At 40.8% G+C, this 22,303-nt stretch overlaps 2 protein-coding genes across 2 annotated transcripts in view; one reads left to right on the top strand and one right to left on the bottom strand.

The window, feature by feature from the left end:
* tecrb (trans-2,3-enoyl-CoA reductase b) overlaps window positions 1–3,444 on the bottom strand; it is a 28,055-nt gene extending 24,611 nt beyond the window's left edge. Inside the window, exon 1 of the mRNA XM_062033036.1 lies at window positions 3,359–3,444. Within this exon, the coding sequence (XP_061889020.1) occupies window positions 3,359–3,373 (15 nt within the window). The 5' untranslated portion in view covers window positions 3,374–3,444. The remainder of the gene's footprint in view (window positions 1–3,358) is intronic.
* A 4,968-nt stretch (window positions 3,445–8,412) lies between these two features.
* dnajb1b (DnaJ heat shock protein family (Hsp40) member B1b) lies at window positions 8,413–19,838 on the top strand. The gene is made up of 3 exons (XM_062032408.1): window positions 8,413–8,822; window positions 17,291–17,874; window positions 17,970–19,838. The coding sequence occupies exons 1-3, from the start codon at window positions 8,612–8,614 to the stop codon at window positions 18,201–18,203; spliced, it is 1,029 nt and encodes a 342-aa protein (XP_061888392.1). The 5' UTR covers window positions 8,413–8,611; the 3' UTR covers window positions 18,204–19,838.
* Window positions 19,839–22,303: the final 2,465 nt, after the last annotated feature.

A 22,303-nucleotide genomic window follows, 5' to 3' on the forward strand; every position in this document is an offset into this window, starting at 1 on the left:
TGTTTTACAGACCGTTTTTAATCTGCTTTCTGATTTTTCTTTGTGGGCGGTCTTATTTACGTGCCTACACGTCGACAGTGTCTTTTCTTCGCCTTCTTTGTTGTAGTTTTTGGAGCTTCCATAACGAGTTTACTGACAGTTCCAACCATACGCTAATTTGTATTAAAAATGGCAACAGTGGGGGATGCACATGCATGTACGAGCCAGTCTGCCCCACAACAAGAGGCCTAGAGAAAAAAGAAGGAGTTTACTGACGACAACGGCGGACGTGCACAGCGAGAGGTGGGAATCTTTGAACACCTCATGATTCAATTAAAAATTGATTGTTGATGCATCTTGAATTTTTTTTCGTTTCACTAAATAAGCGTTAATCACTTGCATTTTCAATAAACAGTGCATTTGTAATAAGAAACAGTTAAATTAATTCCCACATTTAATAAATTAATGAAAATGTGTGCAAAACTTGAACATAAATGCCCTATAATAAAGGAGCTGGTCGGATCTCACGGTGAGGTGGCTCCCTGCAGTCAGCCACATTTTAGAACTGTCTGCATAATTTAGTTTACAATAAATAAATCGATTATTGACGCTTACTAATCGATTCTATAATCGCCCATGACCGAATTGCGATGCATCTAAAAAACGATTATTTCCCCCACCTCTGCGCACAAGGCACTCTTGGTACATTTATAGCATACATGGATAATCCCGAGACGGGTTTACCAATCGCTGTCGTCACTAAATGGGCAAATTCCAAATGGCTCGTTTGGAAAAAGTATGAAGGAAGGCAAGATTATTTTATAAATATCTCTGTAATGCCTCCACGGTTTGATTTCAAATTTTCCGGACTTATGCAGAGCCCAAATTAAGGCTGGGCGATATATCAAGTTTGTAAGATATATTGATATATTTTTAAACAAGATATCAATTAAGAAAATATCGTAGTATCGATATAATTTATTTCACGTTAAAATGACCAAACGGCGCTTATTTGTTATGTTCCTTGTTCTCCCCCGCAACACTCCATGGGCTACTAATCCCCTTCCTCCTCCCAAGACGTGCGTGCCATCTCCCCCCCACTGCACTGACCCACAACAACAACACACAGGCAAAAATGGAGTCTGACTGTGCCACCAGCGACCCGTGTGCCAGTCACCAACTATTAAGTAAAATGCAAACTTCTGCATACTTCACAACAACAATGGTTTTCCCGTAATTAGTACGGTTTTTAATAATCCATTCCGGTTAAAAAAACGATACCGATAATTTCCGATATTACATTTTAAAGCATTTATCTGCCGATAATATCGGACATCTCTAGTTAATACCCATCCCGACTAACTGTGTTAATAAAAGTGCCACTGACAAAAATGAATATCATTTATATGTATATTTTGATCGGAAAATATATTGAGATGTATATCGAATATCGAGTTTAAGTAAACAATATATACTTTTTCGTCCATATCGCTCAGCCCTAACCCAAATACACAACAGCAGGTACCAATAGGTAAGAAAAGTTTGTTTGCCTAATAAGGCCCCTTATATGTTAATTTAGCCATTTATATGTTTTCTGTGTGCGAAGCTATAATTTTTGGGGTTCCTATTTTTAAGTGTCGCATCCATATTTTTCGGTCCGCTCCCTGTATGATCAGTGTCAGAGCTTGGTCCGCATTGCCGGCAGTAAGTCGGACATGTTTCCAGTGAGGGTTGGACTCCGCCAAGGCTGCCCTTTGTCACCGATTCTGTTCATAAATTTTATGGACAGAATTTCTAGGCGCAGTCAAGGCGTTGAGGGGATCCGGTTTGGTGGCTGCAGGATTAGGTGTCTGCTTTTTGCAGATGATGTGGTCCTGATGGCTTCATCTGGCCAGTTATCTTCAGCTCTCACTGGATCGGTTCGCAGCCGAGTGTGAAGCGACTGGGATGAGAGTCAGCACCTCCAAGTCAGAGTCCATGGTTCTCGCCCGGAAAAGGGTGGAGTGCCATCTCCGGGTTGCGGAGGAGAGCCTGCCCCAAGTGGAGGAGTTCAAGTACCTTGGAGTCTTGGTCACGAGTGAGGGAAGAGTGGATCGTGAGATCGACTGGCGTCTTCAGTAATGCGGACGCTGTATCGATCCGGTTTACCGGTCGATCTACATTCCCATCCTCACCTATGGTCATGAGCTTTGGGTTATAAGCGAAAGGACAAGATCACGGCCGAAATGAGTTTCCTCCGCCGGGTGGCGGGGCTCTCCCTTAGAGATAGGGTGAGAAGCTCTGTCATCCGGGAGGAACTCAAAGTAAAGCCACTGCTCCTCCACATGGAGAGGAGCCAGATGAGGTGGTTTGGGCATCTGGTCAGGATGCCACCTGAACGCCTCCCTTAGGGCACGTCCGACCGGTAGGAGGCCACGGGGAAGACCCAGGACACTTTGGGAAGACTACGTCTCCCGGCTGGCCTGGGAACGCCTCGGGATCCCCCGGGAAGAGCTGGAAGAAGTGGCTGAGGAGAGGGAAATCTGGGCTTCCCTGCTTAGGCTGCTGCCCCTGCGACCCGACCTCTGATAAGCGGAAGGAGATGGATGGATCTATATTTTCTTTTAAACGGCTTCATTTTTTGTATGATTCAGTCCTCGTCTGATATTTTTGAAGGGATTACTAACGAAAACTGAGGTATACTGTACCTAAAAAAAAATGCTTAAACACTACCAGCAGTGACTTCCATCATAATGTGCTCTTCTCTTATCTCCTTCAGGCTGTGTGATGACACCCATGCTACCACTGGTTGGATCGGTTTCTGTCAAAGCTGCTTACAAGCCTGTTCGATGGCTTTTCGGTGCTCATGAAACTTCGAAGAAATACTTGCATTATGTTGCGTTTTTGTAGCAAACCGTAAATGAGCGTGTTCCATCTTTTTCGGGGGTTACGGACGACTTTTTCTGCCAAATCACAGGCGGGAGCGTGGAGACGGGGACTGACTTATCAGATGGATTATTGAGTAATAACAAGATAAGGAGCGCAATGAGTCATTCCAACCAGAGATGGCGGTGATGCAAGCGCATTGTGCTAATGACAAACGTCTGCTTTCCAAATGTGTGTGGTTATATCACGTCATCAAAAAAAAGGAACATATACATTCTGAAATTGCTGAGTATTTGTAGTTATTGAGTATTGTACATTAAACAATACAAGCTAATGTCCGCACACGACATGCTACAAAGCCCCGGTCACCGAAACCAGGCGGTTTGTTAGCCCCGTGCCGTACACGCTTTGTTTGAACTACATTTAAATGGGTGTTGGTTGGAATATATTCATGCAAAAAATAATCCTTAACTCCTTAAACGGGTAGAATGTTAGCTTCATGCTCACTACTTACCTCGTAGTGCTTCATCTTGTCCACCCTTTTCCTTGGTATCCCAAATGATTGACACGTCGACAGCCAATCAGACAAGCGGTATTCAACGGCTGAGCGAAAAGTGGGCGGCCTGGGGTGATGGCTATTAGCCAATCAGCGTTAGCGTTAGTTGGAAGAATACGCCCACAGTGTTGGCGACCTAGCCAATAGAAGTTGAGAGAATTGAAAGGTCATTGTCAACGTTGTATGAAGAAAATAAATGAATACTGTACCGACTTTGTGTGTTATTATTAGCTAGTAGCTGCCAAGTCCTATGGTACACTTTCACACTCACTGGTGAATGTCAATTTTTGTTATAAATAATATGTTACGTTATAAATAATTATTATTATTAACAATAATAATTAGGGCGGCACGGTGGAACAGGGGTTAGTGCATGTGCCTCACAATACGAAGGTCCTGAGTAGTCCTGAGTTCAATCCCGGGCTCGGGATCTTTCTCTGTGTGGAGTTTGCTTGTTCTCCCCGTGACTGCGTGGGTTCCCTCCGGGTACTCCGGCTTCCTCCCACCTCCAAAGACATGCACCTGGGGATAGGTTGATTGGCAACACTAAAAAAAATTGGCCCTAGTGTGTGAATGTGAGTGTGAATGTTGTCTGTCTATCTGTGTTGGCCCTGTGATGAGGTGGCGACTTGTCCGGGGTGTACCCCGCCTTCCGCCCGAATGCAGCTGACATAGGCTCTAGCACCCCCTGCGACCCCAAAAGGGACAAGCGGTAGAAAATGGATGGATGGATGGATTGTCAACGTTGTATGAAGAAAATAAATTAATGCTGTACCGACTTTGTGTGTTATTATTAGCTAGTAGCTACCTGTGGTACACTTTCACACTCACTGGTGAATGTCAATTTTTGTTATAAATAATATGTTACTTTATACATAATTATTATTGTTAACAATAATAATTAGGGATGTAAATGAGCTAGGTAACATAAGAAATCCATTACCCAGCATTGATTGAAACTTTTTTTGATTGATTGATTGAAACTTTTATTAGTAGATTACACAGTACAGTACATATTCCGTACAATTGACCACTAAATGGTAACACCTGAATACATTTTTCAACTTGTTTAAGTCGTAGGTAGGTCCACGTAAATCAATTCATGCCACAGAAGTGAAGAGCATGCGCAGTCGCCGCATTTAGCCATGCCGGCAACGAGATGTTTTTGATGAGCACCTTGTGGAGTTAAAGTACTCAGCCAACACCCAAATACTTGCATAGCGCTTTTTTACCTTCAAGGTACTCAAAGCGCTTTGACACTATTTCCCACTGGCGGGCCGTGCGTTTCCCACCTAGGCCTTCAGTGATGTCCTGTGTCCAAAGATTACCTCTCAAAATACCATAATTTATGTTTTCATTGCTGGAGAAATACTATACAGAAACACATTCACACACTACTGTGCATTGAATCACCACCAACAGTGTACATAATCAATAAACCAGCATCAGCAATTAAAACACATTTTATGTGGTACTGTCCATCCATCTATTTTCTACCGCTTGTCCCTTTCTGGCAAAATGTAAATTGCAAAAAACATATTAAAACGTGAAAAAAATCAAGAAATAAATTATCTGAACTCACAATCTGTAAAAAGGGTGAGAAAACAATTCAGTCTAAGCCTGGGCCCCTGGAGAGGGGGTCCAGACTGAGGCCAAGGGGAAGAAAAAAAACCTTATATCCATAGCACACATAAACATGTGTGTAAGAGGGACACATCAAAGAACACAAAGGACATTAAAGACATTAAAAGAGCAAAGCTGATGCAACCAGCCACTTCTACACACAGACACAAAAGTAAAACAACAACAACAAAAAAAACATATACACTGTAGTGGCCTCTGTGGTGTTCCACGCCATCGTCTGCTGGGGTGGGGGCAGTTTGGCCAGAGACAGGAGCAGACCCAACAAAGCAACCAAGAGAGCCGACTCCACCCTCGGCCACCAACCAACTCTCGGCCACTGTCCAGTCCGCATGAATGGGCGAGGATGCGTCCAAGGAGACCGAGGTGTCCGACACCTGCTCATTCAGCCAAGACACTGTGAAGCTTGTCCGTCCCGGCGCTCGGCGCCAGCTCCGCAGCCCTGTCTCTTCATCCGCATCTCCTCTCCTCCAGTCTCTCCAAGCGGACTCTGGTGTGGCAGAGACCCAGCACCTGGTCTCCATGGCCAAAAGGTTCCCGGGAGGCAGATCCAGAAGTTCACAAAAAAGCACAGCAGAAGTCACAAAAGTGCCACCCCTTGTCACACAGTCCCAAAGGGCCCCGAACCAAAAGGCAAAAAACCCCACATGAAATCAGGAACACAAAAGGATGACACAAGAGCACACAGCTCCTGCCAACAGCAGCCACTACAGCGACGCAATCTTGGGAAAAAAATAATACAAATTAAATATATATATATATATATATATATATATATATATATATATATATATATATATATATATATATATATATATATATATATATATATATATATATATATATATATATATATACTGTATATATGAATATAATACGGTTATCACGACCAAAATTAGCATGGTTGTCATTATTGTCGCTGTTTTGTTGAATGTGCTCAAAAAGTACCTATACAAGCACTGAAATATTTTGACCAAGTAATTTTTTTGAATAACCAAAAATAAATAGACAACCCAATATTTTGCTGTTTTTGTGTTTTTAGTAGGGATGTCCGATAATGGCTTTTTGCCGATATCCGATATTCCGATATTCCGATATTGTCCAACTCTTTAATTACCGATACCGATATCAACCGATACCGATATCAACCGATATATGCAGTTGTGGAATTAACACATTATTATGCCTAATTTGGACAACCATGTATGGTGAAGATAAGGTACTTTTTTAAAAATAAAATAAAATAAGATAACTAAATTAAAAACATTTTCTTGAATAAAAAAGAAAGTAAAACAGTATAAAAACAGTTACATAGAAACTAGTAATTAATGAAAATGAGTAAAATTAACTGTTAAAGGTTAGTACTATTAGTGGACCAGCAGCACGCACAGTCATGTGTGCTTACAGACTGTATCCCTTGCAGACTGTATTGATATATATTGATATATAATGTAGGAACCAGAATATTGATAACAGAAAGAAATGGGGGGAGGTTTTTTGGGTTGGTGCACTAATTGTAAGTGTATCTTGTGTTTTTTATGTTGATTTAATAAAAAACAAACAAAAAAACAACAACAAAAAAACAACAACAAAAAAACGATAGAGATAATAAAAAAAACGATACCGATAATTTCCGATATAACATTTTAACGCATTTATCGGCCGATAATATCGGCAGGCCGATATTATCGGACATCCCTAGTTTTTAGTTTTAGTATTTTATTTGTTTTATTGGTTAAGCTTTTATTGTATTAAACATTGGTTTTGTACTGTACAGCACAATACGATTTATTTAAAGGAAAAGTGCGTAGCAAAAAAAAAAAATCTTATTATTATTTTATATTATCTTATTATATTACTTTTGGCATACGTTGTGGCGTCCCACTCTGTTCAGCGGCCCTTGAACGTACCGTAAAAACACCTCAGTCTCTTTTATTCCTGAATATAGAATGATGACTCAGTTCTAACCTTGTAGGTTCATTGTTTACAACTGAATATTTTAGTTGCTCAGACAACAAGATGTACAAAATTAGATCGGGTATGTTGTTTCTTGATGTGGAAAGACCTTAATGTCTCTTGTTTTCATCACATGGACAAAGATAAGACCTTCTGGAGGAACGTTCTGTGGTCAGATGAAGCAAAAATTGAGCTGTTTGGCCACAATACCCAGCAATATGTGTGGAGGAGAAAAGGTGAGGCCTTTAATCCCAGGAATACCATCCCTACCGTCAAGCATGGTGGTGGTAGTATTATGCTATGGGCCTGTTTCGCTGCCAATGGAGCTGGTGCTTTACAGAGAGTAAATGGGACAATGAAATAGGAGGATTACCTCCAAATTCTTCAGGACAACCTAAAATCATCAGCCCGGAGGGTGGGTCTTGGGCGCAGTTGGTTGTTCCAACAGGACAATGACCCCAAGTTGAAAAACTTATTCGGGTGTTACCATTTAGTGGTCAATTGTACGGAATATGTACTTCACTGTGCAACCTACTAATAAAAGTCTCAAACAATCAAACACACGTCAAAAGTGGTAAAGGAATGGCTAAATTAGGCTAGAATTAAGGTTTTAGAATGGCCTTCCCAAAGTCCTGACTTAAACGTGTGGACAATGTTGAAGAAACAAGTCAATGTCACTAAACCAACACATTTAGCTGAACTGCACCAATTTTGCCAAGAGGAGTGGTCAAACATTTTACCAGAAGCTTCCTAGAAGCCTTGTGGATGGCTACCAAAAGTGCCTTATTGCTGTGAAACTTGCCAAGGGACATGTAACCAAATATTAACATTGCTGTATGTATACTTTTGACCCAGCAGATGTGGTCACATTTTCAGTAGACCCATAATAAATTCATAAAAGAACTTCATGAATATTTTTTGTGAACAACAAGTATGTGCTCCAATCATTCTATCACAAAAAAAAATGAGTTGTAGAAATTACTGTAAACTCAAGACAGCCATGACAGTATGTTCTTTACAAGTGTATTTAAACTTTTGAACATAACTGTATATATAAAAAATAAAATAAAAAAATACGGCCGCCCTGCAGTACCTCTGTGGACCCTATAGGAGTCGCAGACCCCCATTGAAGACCTCTGATCTAGAGAATTCTCGAGCATTCTAGCACCACCCTGAAATTTCACATAACAGACAACAAGTGGCCCTATCATTTTGTGAGTTGTGTCAATTTTATGTACCGCTTATTCAAGTCCCAGTGTTTTATATTAGCTGTGAAATAAATAAAAAATAGTACATGCCACTTTAAAAATAGAGTCGCGGCCATGTTCTTGTGGATTTTAGGAGACTAAATATGGGATGGGGTATTACTGTACTAGATGGAATATGTCTGGCTGTCCATGAAGGCATCACTGTGTGACGTAGGAAGGGGCGTGGCTTCACTCGGTCGCCACATTGGAATGGAGATTGTTCTGTCTTGTTATGGAAAGCTCTGGAACTTTCCACGCTGTTTAAATTGAACATATCTCGGCTGCGTCGCGTAGTTGAAACAGGACGATTGAGCAAGAGGACAAACACTTTGTACTTCTTGAAAGGACTGGCTGCCGGGTGGTCAGAATGGGGAAAGACTACTACGACATTTTAGGCACTAAGAAAGGCGCCTCCGAGGACGAAATCAAGAAAGCTTATCGCAAGCAGGCGCTCCGATATCACCCCGATAAGAACAAGTCGCCAGACGCTGAGGAGAAATTTAAGGAAATCGCCGAAGCTTACGATGTGCTGAGCGACCCAAAGAAAAAGGACATTTACGATCGCTTTGGTGAAGAAGGTGAGTTTTTTTTAAATTTATATTTGTAATCGGACACCAGCTTGAGATACCGATGATCTATTTTTTAAATAGCATGTGAAGTATGTTATGCTGATGGCACCGCAGTAAGATACTTTGGCAGGCAAAACTCTGCTCAGTTGGCCGTTAAAGTTGCCTTTGGGCCTGGAAAAGCGAGGCTCTTGAAGCAGGAAGTGTGTCGTTGTTCTTACTCGTTTTACCAAGACGTCTTAAAACGTGGTATGGAGTGGGCGGACCCATCGAAATATTGATTGTATCAATATCAGAGGAATCGATCCCTGTTTTTTGATTTGATGAATGAGAGTCGATAGTAGTTTTCGCTTTTGCACCAAGTATCAAAATTAATATTTATATTTTTTGGAATCACGAGTATCAAACTCAAGGCCCGTGGGCCAGATCTGGCCCGCCACATCGTTTTATGTGGCCCGCCTAAAGAGTAACTGAACTTTTTTGGGGGAATCTTGACGATCATTCACAATCCTGTAACGTAAGAACACATACACTATATTGCCAAAAGTATTTGGCCACCTGCCTTGACTAGCATATGAACTTGAAGTGCCATCCCATTCCTAACCCATAGGGGTCAATATGATGTCGGTCCACCTTTTGCGGTTATTACAGCTTCAACTCTTCTGGGAAGGCTGTCCACAAGGTTGCGGAGTGTGTTTATAGGAATGTTCTACCATTCTTCCAAAAGTGGTGAGGTCACACATTGGTGGGTCGAGAAGGCCTGGCTCTCAGTCTCCGTTCTAATTCATCCCAAAGGTGTTCCATCGGGTTCAGGTCAGGACTCTGTGCAGGCCAGTCAAGTTCATCCACACCAGACTCTGTCATCCATGTCTTTATGGACCTTCCTTTGTGCACTGGTGCACAGTCATGTTGGAAGAGGAAGGGGCCCGTTCCAAACTGTTCCCACAAGGTTGAGAGCATGGAATAGTCTAAAATGTTTTGGTATCTTGGAGCATTCAAAGTTCCTTTCACTAGAACTAAGGGGCCAAGCCCAACTTCTGAAAAACAACCCCACACCATAATTCCTCCTCCACCAAATTTCACACTCAGCACAATGCAGTCCGAAATGTACCGTTCTGCTGCCAACCTCCAAAACCCAGACTCGTCCATCAGATTGCCAGATGGAAAAGTGTGATTCATCACTCCAGAGAAGGTGTCTCCACTGCTCTAGAGTCCAGTGGTGATGTGGACCACTACATCCGACACTTTGCATTAGACTTGGTGATGTATGGCTTAGATGCAGCTGCTCGGCCATGGAAACCCATTCCATGAAGCACTCCGCGTACTGTACGTGGGCTAATTGGAAGGTCACATTAAGTTTGGAGCTCTGTAGCAACTGACTGTGCAGTCTTGCACTATGCAGTTCAGCATCCGCTGACCCCTCTTGACAGTTTACGTAGCCTACTACTTTGTGGCTGAGTTGCTGTTGTTCCCAAACTCTTCCATTTTCTTATAATAAAGCCGACAGTTGACTTTGGAATATTTAGGATCAAGGAAATTTCACGACTAGATTTGTTGCACAGGTGGCATCCTATGACAGTTCCATGCTGGAAATCACTGAGCTCCTGAGAGCGGCCCATTCTTTCACAAATGTTTGTAGAAACAGTCTCCAGGCCTACGTGCTTGATTTTATACACCTGTGGCTGGGCCAAGTGATTTGGACACCTGATTCTCATCATTTGGATTAAGTACTTTTGGCAATATAATGTATGTTTTTCTTATTTTGTGCATTCTAACTTGTATATAGATGCGATTAAAAAGTAATCTTATAATGGAACCTATAGGAGATCCTGCAGATAAAGCTCTTTAAAAAAAAAAGGATCCAAACATTGCCATCAAGGTTTTTATATACCGTATTTTCTGGACTATAAGGCGCACTTAAAATCCTTATGTTTCTCAAAACTCGACAGTGAGTCCTTTACTCAGTGGCCTTGTGGTTAGTGTCAACCCTGAGATCGGTAGTTTGTGAGTTCAAACCCTGACCGAGTCATAACAAAGACTATATAAATGGGACCCATTACCTCCCTGCTTGGCACTCAACATCAAGGGTTGGAATTGGGGGTTAAATCAGCCCACCGCTGCTGCTCACTGCTCCCCTCACCTCCCAGGGGGTGAACAAGGGGATGGGTCAAATGCAGAGGTTAATTTCACCACACCTAGTGTGTGTGTGACACTCATTGGTACTTTAACTTTTTTAATAACCATGTGCGCCTAATGATAATAATTTTGGTTTTGCTCACCGACCTCAAAGCTATTTTATTTGGTACATGGTGAAATGAGAAGTGGGACCAGTAGATGGCAGTCAAACTTAAGAGATACATATAGAACATTACACACAGCGCTCAAAAATCTATCAAAATGTTTTAGTACGACTCTGGTAAGCTATGAAGCCGCACCGCTTGATGGATTGTACTGTGCTTCAACATACGAGTATTATTATGGTGTGTGTGTATAAGGTAAGACATATTATCTGGCGTTTTGTTTTGCAATATTATGCAAAAGCAACTTTTCTTACCTTCTGGTACCTGCTGATCTGTATTTGGGATGTGCATAAGTCCTGAAAAATTGCACGCGTCCGCCTTTGTAGTCCGTGCCGACACCGTAGTCGATAAGCTTCTTCTTTTTCTCTATCTTCTTATTATGGGACATTCATCCTCCGCTGTTGCCATTTCTAATATAAAGTAGTGTAAAGTTCTTATACCTGTCAGTAAACCCACCATGAAAGCGCTAAAACATACCGGTGTCGTGAGTTTACATTATTCACCCAAGGAACTTTAGTTATTAGAGAGTTCCAGTTGGACGGTTTTTCATAGGACACATTTCCGGCGTTGTTATTACACTAGTGAGCCACGGATGAGGAGATGCTGCTCCTTTATTGATTTAAGTAATGTCTGAATGTCATTAAAACAGTTAGCTCCATCTTTTGACACTTCTTCCACTCCCGTCCTTGCACGCTACACCGCTACAACAAAGATGACGGGGAGAAGACGCTGTCGAAGGTGAGCCACGTAAATAAGACCGCCCATAAAACGGCGCCTCCTGAAGCGACTGTCAGAAAGCGGCTTGAAGATGATCTGTAAAACATAATCTATTCAACATTTTGACCAAAGAACCACCATTACATGTTATGTAGACCACAAGGAAGTGTTTTCAATTTAGAAAAAAATAATAATATGACTCCTTTAATGCGCCCTATAATCCGATGTGCCTTATAGCTGAAAAAAGATCAAAAATAGACCGTTCATCGGCAGTGCGCCTTATAATCCGGTGCGGAAAATACGGTACATGCTGTAAGTATATAATGTAGTAAGAGGCACATTCATAATAACATGTAATATTACATTAACATAACATAACATTAATTTTACAAACGTATCACAACGTTCACTTTTTCCTTCAACTACATCACTCGCTGCAGACTTCATGAGAGCCAACAAACATAATAAAACATCACTTACTGCACAATGTCTTCTTTCACTAGAATGCCGACTGTCAGGATGTTGATATATTCCCGTTTAGATGAAACATGATTTATAATCCTTGCAAAGAAAAAAGAGGAGTGGAACCAAGCGTCTTTTTGTGTCTTTCTCACTATTTCTGGGTCTAAATTGGATGCCAGACTAAACCAATTTGCCGGATTATATCCTCACCCTTTTACTACCAAGATGAGAGGCGTTATTTATGTACTGGAATAAACTTCCACAAGCTCTTGCCACAAGCTCCAAGGCGAGAAAGCAACTCACCAGCTTAATACGTCAATATAGCAGCACAAGCTAGTTAGCTCTCTTTGACAATGCGCCGCTAAAAATGGTTTGTCTTTGTTAGCGCTTATAATACAATATCAGTAATATTTGGTTAAAATTCAGGTCACAAAATATAAATGTAGTATTGTTGGCACTTTTTAGATGGTTATTTAGAGGGCTTTATGGTTGGAATAGAGGACATCCCATTGACTCCATTTGTAAGCAAACTTTTATTTACCTTTTTTTTTACGAGTATTAATGCATAAAAAATATATATATTTGTCTTCTTGTCCCTAAGAATAATTGTGAACGATAGGCACAATCCAAAAAAAATTGTATATAAGCTGATGTTGTGTAGCATTGTGTGTCCACGACATGCTTGTCATCACGATCATACGTAATACAAAAAGTAGATTCAAACACCCGATCTAAGGGATGGTGTATGAGCTTCCATTTCTGGTTTAATTAAGGTATTAGCCAAGTTGTAACAAGCTAGATTCACATGTAGCTTTGTCTCAACAGCTTGTGGGTGAGGCAGATTAATGGATCTGCCTTTGCAAAGCAGCCTAAGGCAGAGTAGTAAAGTGCAAATCCTCATCGTCAGAATTTTTAAAATAAATATAACATTGTGTATCGTTCGATTTGTAGTAATACTTGAGACCACTGTATAAAAAGGTTGATGTTATGTTATGTGTATCTTTGCACACCTCAGACTTTCCCCCAGATTGCAAATATGCTTGTAGTGGTGGCGACGTGGTCTATATGTCATTATCATATAATTTGCATGATTGGCAATGATGCATATATTTTCTTTAAAAAGGCTCAACAAAGTTCTTATATTACATCATTTTGATCTATTTTTAAATTTTTGCTCTTTATTGTACAATGTAACACCAGCTACGCTATATATATACAGAATATATATATATATATATATATATATATATATATATATATATATATATATATATATATATATATATATATATATATATATATATATATATATATATATATATATATATATATATATATATATATATATATATATATATATATATTCTGGCCTTTCTGCCAAATATATAAACAGAATTAGAGACAGAAAGAAAGAACTTGGTGGTTTATTGATAATCTAAGCACACAAAGAAAGTACATCGATATACACATGAAGTGCACAAATGCGTAGGAATCACATTCAATTAATAATACCCTTTGTAATTAACTGTACAAAAAGCAATACTATTATACAGGCTGGGCGATATGGCAAAAAGAAAATAATCACAAGTATTTTTTTTTTTTCATTTGATCTCAATATCATTTTTTTTTTTTATTAAAGGCGGATTGTCTTGTGCAAGATAATAGAGAGTACTGCTGCACCCCTACTGTTTGCTACTGCGGTATCTTGTACCAGACATTTCTGCCATGTTTGATTGAGGTAATATATGCGAACAGCTGACAACTGTCATTTTGTTCATATATATATATATATTGGTGTTTACTAGAGGTGCAACGGTACCTCTGTTTTAGGGCCACGGTTTTGCTTATTTTTCCAGCACATTTTGTGGGGGTAAAGACAACTTTTTTCCCTGTCAAAGTTATTTAGTTTTTTTGTGCTTTTTTTGCAAGGTAACATTTACTAAACAACACTTTCAAATGGGAAATCATCATTTGTATTCTTCAATTACTTGTATACATCACTGCTTCTCACCAGTAGGGATGATGTTCGAAAACCAGTTCTCCCAATGCTTCGATAAGAAAAGAACCGATTTCCATGGATTCGAATCCCTTTTTGAGAACCGGTTCCCGTTATCGAAGCCACTATACCGCATTTTCGCGACCATAGGGCGCACCGTATTAAAAGGCGCCGTGTCAGTTACGCGTGCTATTTTGGTATTTAACGCATAAATAAGGCGCGGCGTATTTTTGGGCGCAGGCATGGTTAAACATACGCTAGTTTAAAACATACGCTAGCATGCATGGACGGTCTCGTCTCGTTGACCATTAGCATAGCAAGCTAGCACAACAGTAAAAGCCGACTTCTCTTGCCCCGTTGTGCGTATCGATTCGCTACCATGCTGGTCCCCTTCTTTTACACAGTGTGCTTCACCGGGATGTCGAAAGTGAGCGGCACCTCGTCCATGTTGGTGATGTGTTTGTCGGCAATTTTTTTTATTTACAACGCACATTGCAGCACTATATGCTCACTGGGGGCGTGCCTTTAGCGTCTTCTCTCACCTGAAACCTGCACCCGCATGCTGTCCTCAGTCACGTCCGCTTTTCCTCCATATAAACAGCGTGCCGGCCCAGTCACATAACATCTACGGCTTTTGGAACTCAGTGCACACACAACAACACACACAACATCCTATCTGGATTCGATAAGGAATCGGTTCGATAAGATGATTCGATAATGGCATCGATATCGATAATTTCTTAACGAACATCATCCCTACTCCCCAGTGTTTCGGCAAGCGGTGACCCAGATTGTGGAGTTTAAACCATGCATCTATTTATGTGTTGTTAAGTTGCTGACCGATAAATTTTTTTGATTAAAAAATGTCTCATGTTTTGCAAGAATTTAGGTCATGATCAAAAAAAGAAGACAACATTCAATAATCTGGAAAACAAATGAAGTAAAAAGCGTCAATATCGGACGGTATTGACCACACTGGCCCTGTAAACTGCTCTAGTATTATTCTCCTAATGGTGGGAATGTGTGCTACACACATAGATGAGACATTATGTCACCTTTGGAATGGACACTAATTTATACAGCACTTGTGAAATCTGTCAACTGTGGCCTAAGTTATGTTACCATGGCAACACTGTAGCCTTAATAGAGACTCATAGTGGAAGAATGTAAGCGAAGATGCAAAGGGCAATTCATATTTAAAAAATAAAAATGATCTAATTTCTTTTGCCACAGAAATGGTTGGATGTTCGGGTGCCACCAGAAAACTTTTTTTTTAGTTGCGTGTCATGTGCCCTTTTGCAACAGCTACATCCTGATTTTACCAAGATTAGATAAAGAGCAATCAATGTGTAGTCAACCTAAAGTGAGTGCTTTAGGTTGACAAAATCAGTTTTATGATCACTCGATAAAATATTTGAATACAACAGGTCATCTGTTCATTTATATTTTTAGTTTGGCAAAGTAAAGCATTCTCCCCTAAAAGAACCGTTCTCCGGTCTTGTGACTTTGATATTGTCTTTGCAATCAGTATGTTGACATGTTGATTATTACGGCACAAATGAAAACTGTGATCAGATAGTACAGTTTGAGTCAGAGTGGCGTATTTTTCGGACTATAAGTCGCTCCGGAGTATACGTCGCACCGGCCCAAAATGCACAATAAAGAAGGAAAAAACATATATACGTCGCACTGGAGTATAAGTCGCATTTTTGGGGGAAATTTATGTGATCAAATCCAACACCAAGAATAGACATTTGAAAGGCAATTTAAAATAAATAAAGAATAGTGAACAACAGGCTGAATAAGTGTACGTTATATGACGCATAAATAACCAACTGAGAACGTGCCTGGTATGTTAACGCAACACATCATGGTAAGAGTCATTCAAATAACTATAACATATAGAACATGCTATACGTTTACCAAACAATCTGTCACTCCCGATCGCTAAATCCAATTAAATCTTCCTCCCCGGTGTCGCCTCTGGTATGTCCTTTCTTTCTGCTGCTTGATTGCCGTTCTCTGCTGTATATTTTACTATGTCCAGCTTGTAACCTGCAGTATATGATTTCCTTTTCGGTGCCATTTTAGTTCAGTCTTTCTCAGTTTTTATAAGTTACCGCCAATGTTGATGTGATCCATTTTAATAGCTACGGCAGTAGCATACAGCAGTTAGCATCCCATGACCCGCAATGCACTTCTGCCATGAACCTCCCCCGCCAAATTCTTATTGGCTGACGTGTGAGTGACGATTGCTGCCATTTGCTTCGTCTCTTACGCGAATGAGCTAAATAATATTATTTGATATTTTACGGTAATGTGTTAATAATTTCACACATAAGTCCCTCCAGAGTATAAATCGCACCCACGGCCAAACTATGAAAAAAACTGCGATTTATAATCCGAAAAATACGGTATTATATGTTATAGTTACATTACATCATCCACACTATAGTTTTTATCGATAATTTTTTCAGTTTAAGAGCATGATGTAGACAAAAGCTCAGAGTCTCTCTGCATGAAGCCTAATATTTTTTTTAAGTAAACTATTGCATATTTTTCTAAGGTGAGACATCTTGAGACAAGAATATGTTGATTGACAGTCTAAAAGTAACGTGTCTTTCTTCACTCGTTATTTTCGCAGTTTTATGCATTTATATGTAAAAAAAAAAATGTAATCGCAATTCGAATCACAATCGTAATTTTGGAAAGCAAAATGGCAATTAGTTTTTTTCTCAAAATCTTATTGCCCTAGCAGAGAGTTATTTTTTTATTTTTACTAACACGCACATTTTAAAAGTGAATGTTGATGAAAAAAATAATGAAGGTTATGGCAAGCGGGTAAATCTTAGTTTATTTTTCCCAAAAATCGCATTGTTGCTATTAAGTGTGTTTTATCTATTTGCTCGAAGAACTAATCGATAGATTACTGGATTACTAAAATAATGGATACCTGCAACCTTTTGATCATTAACCATTATTTGTTTTCCTCTTTTTTTATGTAGGTCTTAAGGGTGGTGGTCCGTCAGGTGGGGGTGGTGGTCCAGGCAACTTCAGCTACTCCTTCCAAGGTGACCCACATGTGATCTTCTCAGACTTTTTCGGTGGAAGAAATCCTTTTGAGCAGTTCTTTGGCGGGCGCAATGGCATGGATGAGAATATGGACGCTGATGACGCTTTTGGCCACTTTGGAATGGGCGGCGGCGGCTTCCCCCGCTCCTTCAGCTCCGGTATGGGAGGCTTCGGCGGCCACAGCAGCGTCGTGAAGAAGCATCAAGACCCCGCTGTCGTCCATGAGCTGCGTGTGAGCTTGGAGGAAGTGCTTTCTGGCTGCACAAAGAAAATGAAGATCAATCGCAAAAGGTTGAACACTGATGGGCGAACTCTGAGAACAGAGAGTAAGATCCTGGAGGTGGAGATAAAGAAGGGATGGAAGGAAGGCACTAAAATCACATTTCCTAAAGAGGGGGATGAAACTCCAACAAACATTCCAGCTGATGTGGTCTTTCTGCTGAAGGACAAACCGCATCCAGTGTTCAAGCGTGACAACTCGGACGTCGTTTACGTTGCCAAGATCACACTCCGAGATGTAAGTTGAAATGCTGCTCCCTATAGCGTTTGAATACCTCTTTTAAAAAAAAAAAAAGTATGATTAATGTTTAAATGTTGTTTCTGTCCATTTAGGCGTTGTGTGGCTCCACAATCAACGTACCCACCCTGGAAGGCAAGGTGGTCCCAGTGACGACAACAGAGGTGGTGCAGCCTGGGATGAAGCGGCGCATTAGCGGCGAGGGGTTGCCTTATCCCAAGCGCCCTGACCGCCGAGGGGACCTGATCGTGGAGTATGATGTCAAGTTCCCGGATAGGCTTAGTCACAGCGCTCGGGACACCTTGGCCCAGGTTCTCCCTCGTTCGTAAACAAGTCAAACTGGACTCAAAAGTACCCTTTAATTACTCCTTAAGATGCCAATTGTATGTTATTTCTTTGTCTTGGAGTTGATGTTGGGTTTTGTTTTCATACCAGACATATGGGATGCTAAAACCTGGTCACCCATATTGTAAATGCCACAATGGAAACTATTACCGTAACAGATTGTAAATATAACCAATATGGTTTGGTGTTTAGTTTTATTATTGAGATTATATTTTGATGATATATATGAATATATATACTTGTTTAGTGGGCTGATACAAAGACATTGTATTAACAGCAATAAAATATTAAATACACCATGAAAACATGCGATCTTCGGCTCAATTGAATGACCTTTCTATAGGCATAAGCAATTAAATTATCTAAATGAAAATTAAACAATGAATGTCCAGCAACTTTTTGCATCTTAACGCTAAGTAAACAGACATGCTGATTATCGGTCCTGCTCGACACCGGCACCTATTTAATAATACCACCTTAACATTTGACAACCAGACAATTACACAAAGCGATTCGGTATAGATTCTCGGTATTATCTTCGACCTAACTGTCATTTGAGTCACACATTAAAGGTGTTACTAAAACAGCCTTCTTTCATCTCTGTAATATCGCTAAAATCCGTCCCAATTTATCCACCACCGACGCTGAGATCATTATTCATGCGTTCGTTATGTCTCGTCTATATTGCTGCAACACATTATTTTCGGGTCTCCCTATGTCTAGCATTAAAATATTACAGTAGGTACAAAATGTGGCTGCTAGACTTTTGACAAGAACACGAAAGTTTGATCATATTACGCCTATACTGGCTCACCTGCACTGGCTTCCTGTGCACTTAAGATGGGATTTTAAGGTTTTGCTACTTACGTATAAATTGTATTCATTGTATTGTTCCAGAAATCTGCGTTCAAAAAACTCTGGCTAATTAGTGATTCCCAGAGTCCAAAAAAAGTCTGCGGGTCCTTTTTCACCACGTCGGACAGATGCAGGGTCCGCATCACTGCAGACGCCGCACCGACCGATCCACCTGTCGATCTCATCCTCACTCGTGAACAAGACCCCGAAGTACTTGAACTCCCTCACTTGGGGCAGGATCTCCTCCCCAACCCGGAGATGGTGCTCCACCCTTTTCTGGACGAGAACCATGGTCTTGGACTTGAAAGTCCTGATTGTCATCCCAGTTGCTTCATACTCAGCTGCGAACCGATCCAGTAAGAGATGAAGATCCTGACCATGCAAGCAGGACCACATCATCCGCAAAAAAGCAAAGACCTAATCCTGCAATACATACATATACAGTATATATACCGTAATTTCCGGACTATAAGCCGCTACTTTTTCCCCTCGTTCTGGTCCCTGCGGCTTATACAAGGGTGCGGCTTATTTACGGCCTGTTCTTCTCCGACACCGACGAAGAGGATTTCGGTGGTTTTAGTACGCAGGAGGAAGACGATGACACAATGATTAAAGACTGACTTTTCATATACCGGTAGGCTGCTTATTTTGATAACGTACAGGCGAGCACTTTGTATTACTTTGCACCGTTGTATTATTTGTACTCTGCACGAATGCTGTTCGCCATGTCAAAGATGTGAAAGTTTGATTGAATGATTGAAAGATTTATTGTTAATAAATGGGACGCTTTGCGTTCCCAAACAGTCATCTCTGTCCCGACAATCCCCTCCGTGGTAGCAGGAACCCCTATATACTACGGTAATTACACATCAAAACCCTGCGGCTTATAGTCGGGTGCGGCTTATATATGGAGCAATCTGTATTTTCCCCTAAATTTAGCTGGTGCGGCTTATAGTCCGGAAATTACGGTCTACATTCACGCTTTGGACCCCCTTCCACTACAACATTCGGGACTCAAAAAAAAAATCCTGCTTTGCATACTTTGATGCAAGACAATAAGCCTGAAAAGTACTGATTTGTACCAAATTGTGCCAATTGAGAACAGCATTCATCTCAAGGAAAATTGACATTCCTTACAAAAGACCTAACAGATCCCGAACTGAACAAACACTTTACAATGTGGTGGTTCAGGAATTCTAAAAAGCCACACCTATAATTTATTCATAATAATTACACAGTACAGGAACTGTGAGTTCAAGCAATGCGCTATTCATAAAATACTGGGAGTGTAGAGGAGGACTTGACAGTGGATTATTAATAGTCTTTAATTACAGAGGGGTAAAAGGCTGGACAAAAGAAAAATAATAAGAAACAAGAGTTGAATGAAAAAAGAAGAATATGTATATTATTTTGTTGTCTTGTCCCCTTCTTTCTATCTCCTCCGCCTCAAATACATCAAGTCAAATACAAAAAAGGCAACAAGAGAAGTATCCCACACTTCTCTTTCGTAAAGTACACTGAACAAAAATATAAACGTAACACTTTTGTTTTTGTTCCCATTTTTCATGAGTTGAACTCAAAGATCTAAAACTTTTACTATATACACAAAATACCTATTCCTCTCAAAGATTGTTCACAAATATGTCTAAATCTGTGTTAGTGAGCATTTTCTTCTTTGCCAAGATAATCCATCCCACCTCACAGGTGTGGCATACCAAGATGCAGATTAAACAGCATGATTGTTGCACAGGTGTGCTTTAGGCTGCGCACAATAAAAGGCCACTCTGAAATGTGCAGTTTAATCACACAGCACAATGCCACGGATGTCGCAAGTTTTGAGGGAGCGTGCAGTTGGCATGCTGACTGCAAGAATGTCCACCAGAGCTGTTGCCCGTGAACTGAATGTTCATTTCTCTACCATAAGTCGTCTCCAAAGGCGTTTCAGAGAATTTGGCAGTACATCCACCCGGCCTCGCAACCGCAGACCACGTGTAACCACACCAGCCCAGGACCTCCGCATCCAGCAGGTGCACCTCCAAGATCGTCGTAGACTAGCCACCCGGACAGCTGCTGCAACAATTGGTTTGCATAACCAAATAACTTTTGCACAAAATGTGAGAAACCATCTCAGCTCGTCTGCATGCTCGTCGTCCTCATCGGGGTCTCGTAACAGACTTGAGTGGGCAAATGCTCACATTTGATAGCGTCTGGCACGTTGGAGAGGTGTTCTCTTCACAGACAGCGTGTGGGGCGAGTGGCCCATGGTGGGGGTGGGGTTATGGTATGGGCAGGCGTATGTTATGGACAACGGACGCAAGTGCATTTTATTGATGGCGTTTTGATTGCACAGATATCGTGACGAGATCCTACGGCCCATTCTTGTGCTATTCACCCGAGATCATCACCTCATGTTGCAGTATGACAATGCACGGCCCCATGTTGCAAGGATCGGTACACAATTCCTGGAAGCTGAAAACATCCCAGTTCTTGCATGAACAGCATACTCACCGGATATGTCACCCATTGAGCATGTTTGGGATGCTGTGGATCGGCGTATACGACAGTGTGATTCAGTCCCTGCCAGTATCAAAGTTTTTAATTTTTACATAAATTCCTAATGTTAGACTAAGGGGAAGTTTGCAACTTGCTCAAAATAATTTTTTTAACCAAGAAATATAACAAGAACACCATCTTATGTATACCATTTTATATTACTAATTATATTGAATATAGATTGTTTCATCTGACCACAGAACTTTCCTCCAAAAGGTCTTATCTTTGTCCTTGAGATGTCAGATGAAACAAAAATGAAGCTGTTTGGCCACAATACCCAGCAATATGTTTGGAGTAGAAAAGGTGAGGCCTTTAATCCCAGGAACACCAAACCTACCGTCAAGCATGGTGGTGGTAGTATTATGCTCTGGGCCTGTTTTGCTGCCAATGGAACTGCTGCTTTACAGAGAGTAAATGAGACGATGAAAAAGGAGGATTACCTCCAAATTCTTCAGGACAACATAAAATCATCAGCCCGGAGGTTGGGTCTCGGACGCAGTTGGGTTTTCCAACAGGACAATGACCCCAAACACACGTCAAAAGTGGTAAAGGAATGGCTAAATCAGGCTAGAATGAAGGTTTTAGAATGGCCTTCCCAAAGTCCTGACTTAAACGTGTGGACAATGCTGAAGAAACAAGTCCATGTCAGAAAACCTGTTAGGAACAGGTGAGGTGG

This window comes from Entelurus aequoreus, linkage group LG22, assembly GCF_033978785.1.
Source record: "Entelurus aequoreus isolate RoL-2023_Sb linkage group LG22, RoL_Eaeq_v1.1, whole genome shotgun sequence".
Lineage (NCBI taxonomy): Eukaryota > Metazoa > Chordata > Actinopteri > Syngnathiformes > Syngnathidae > Entelurus > Entelurus aequoreus.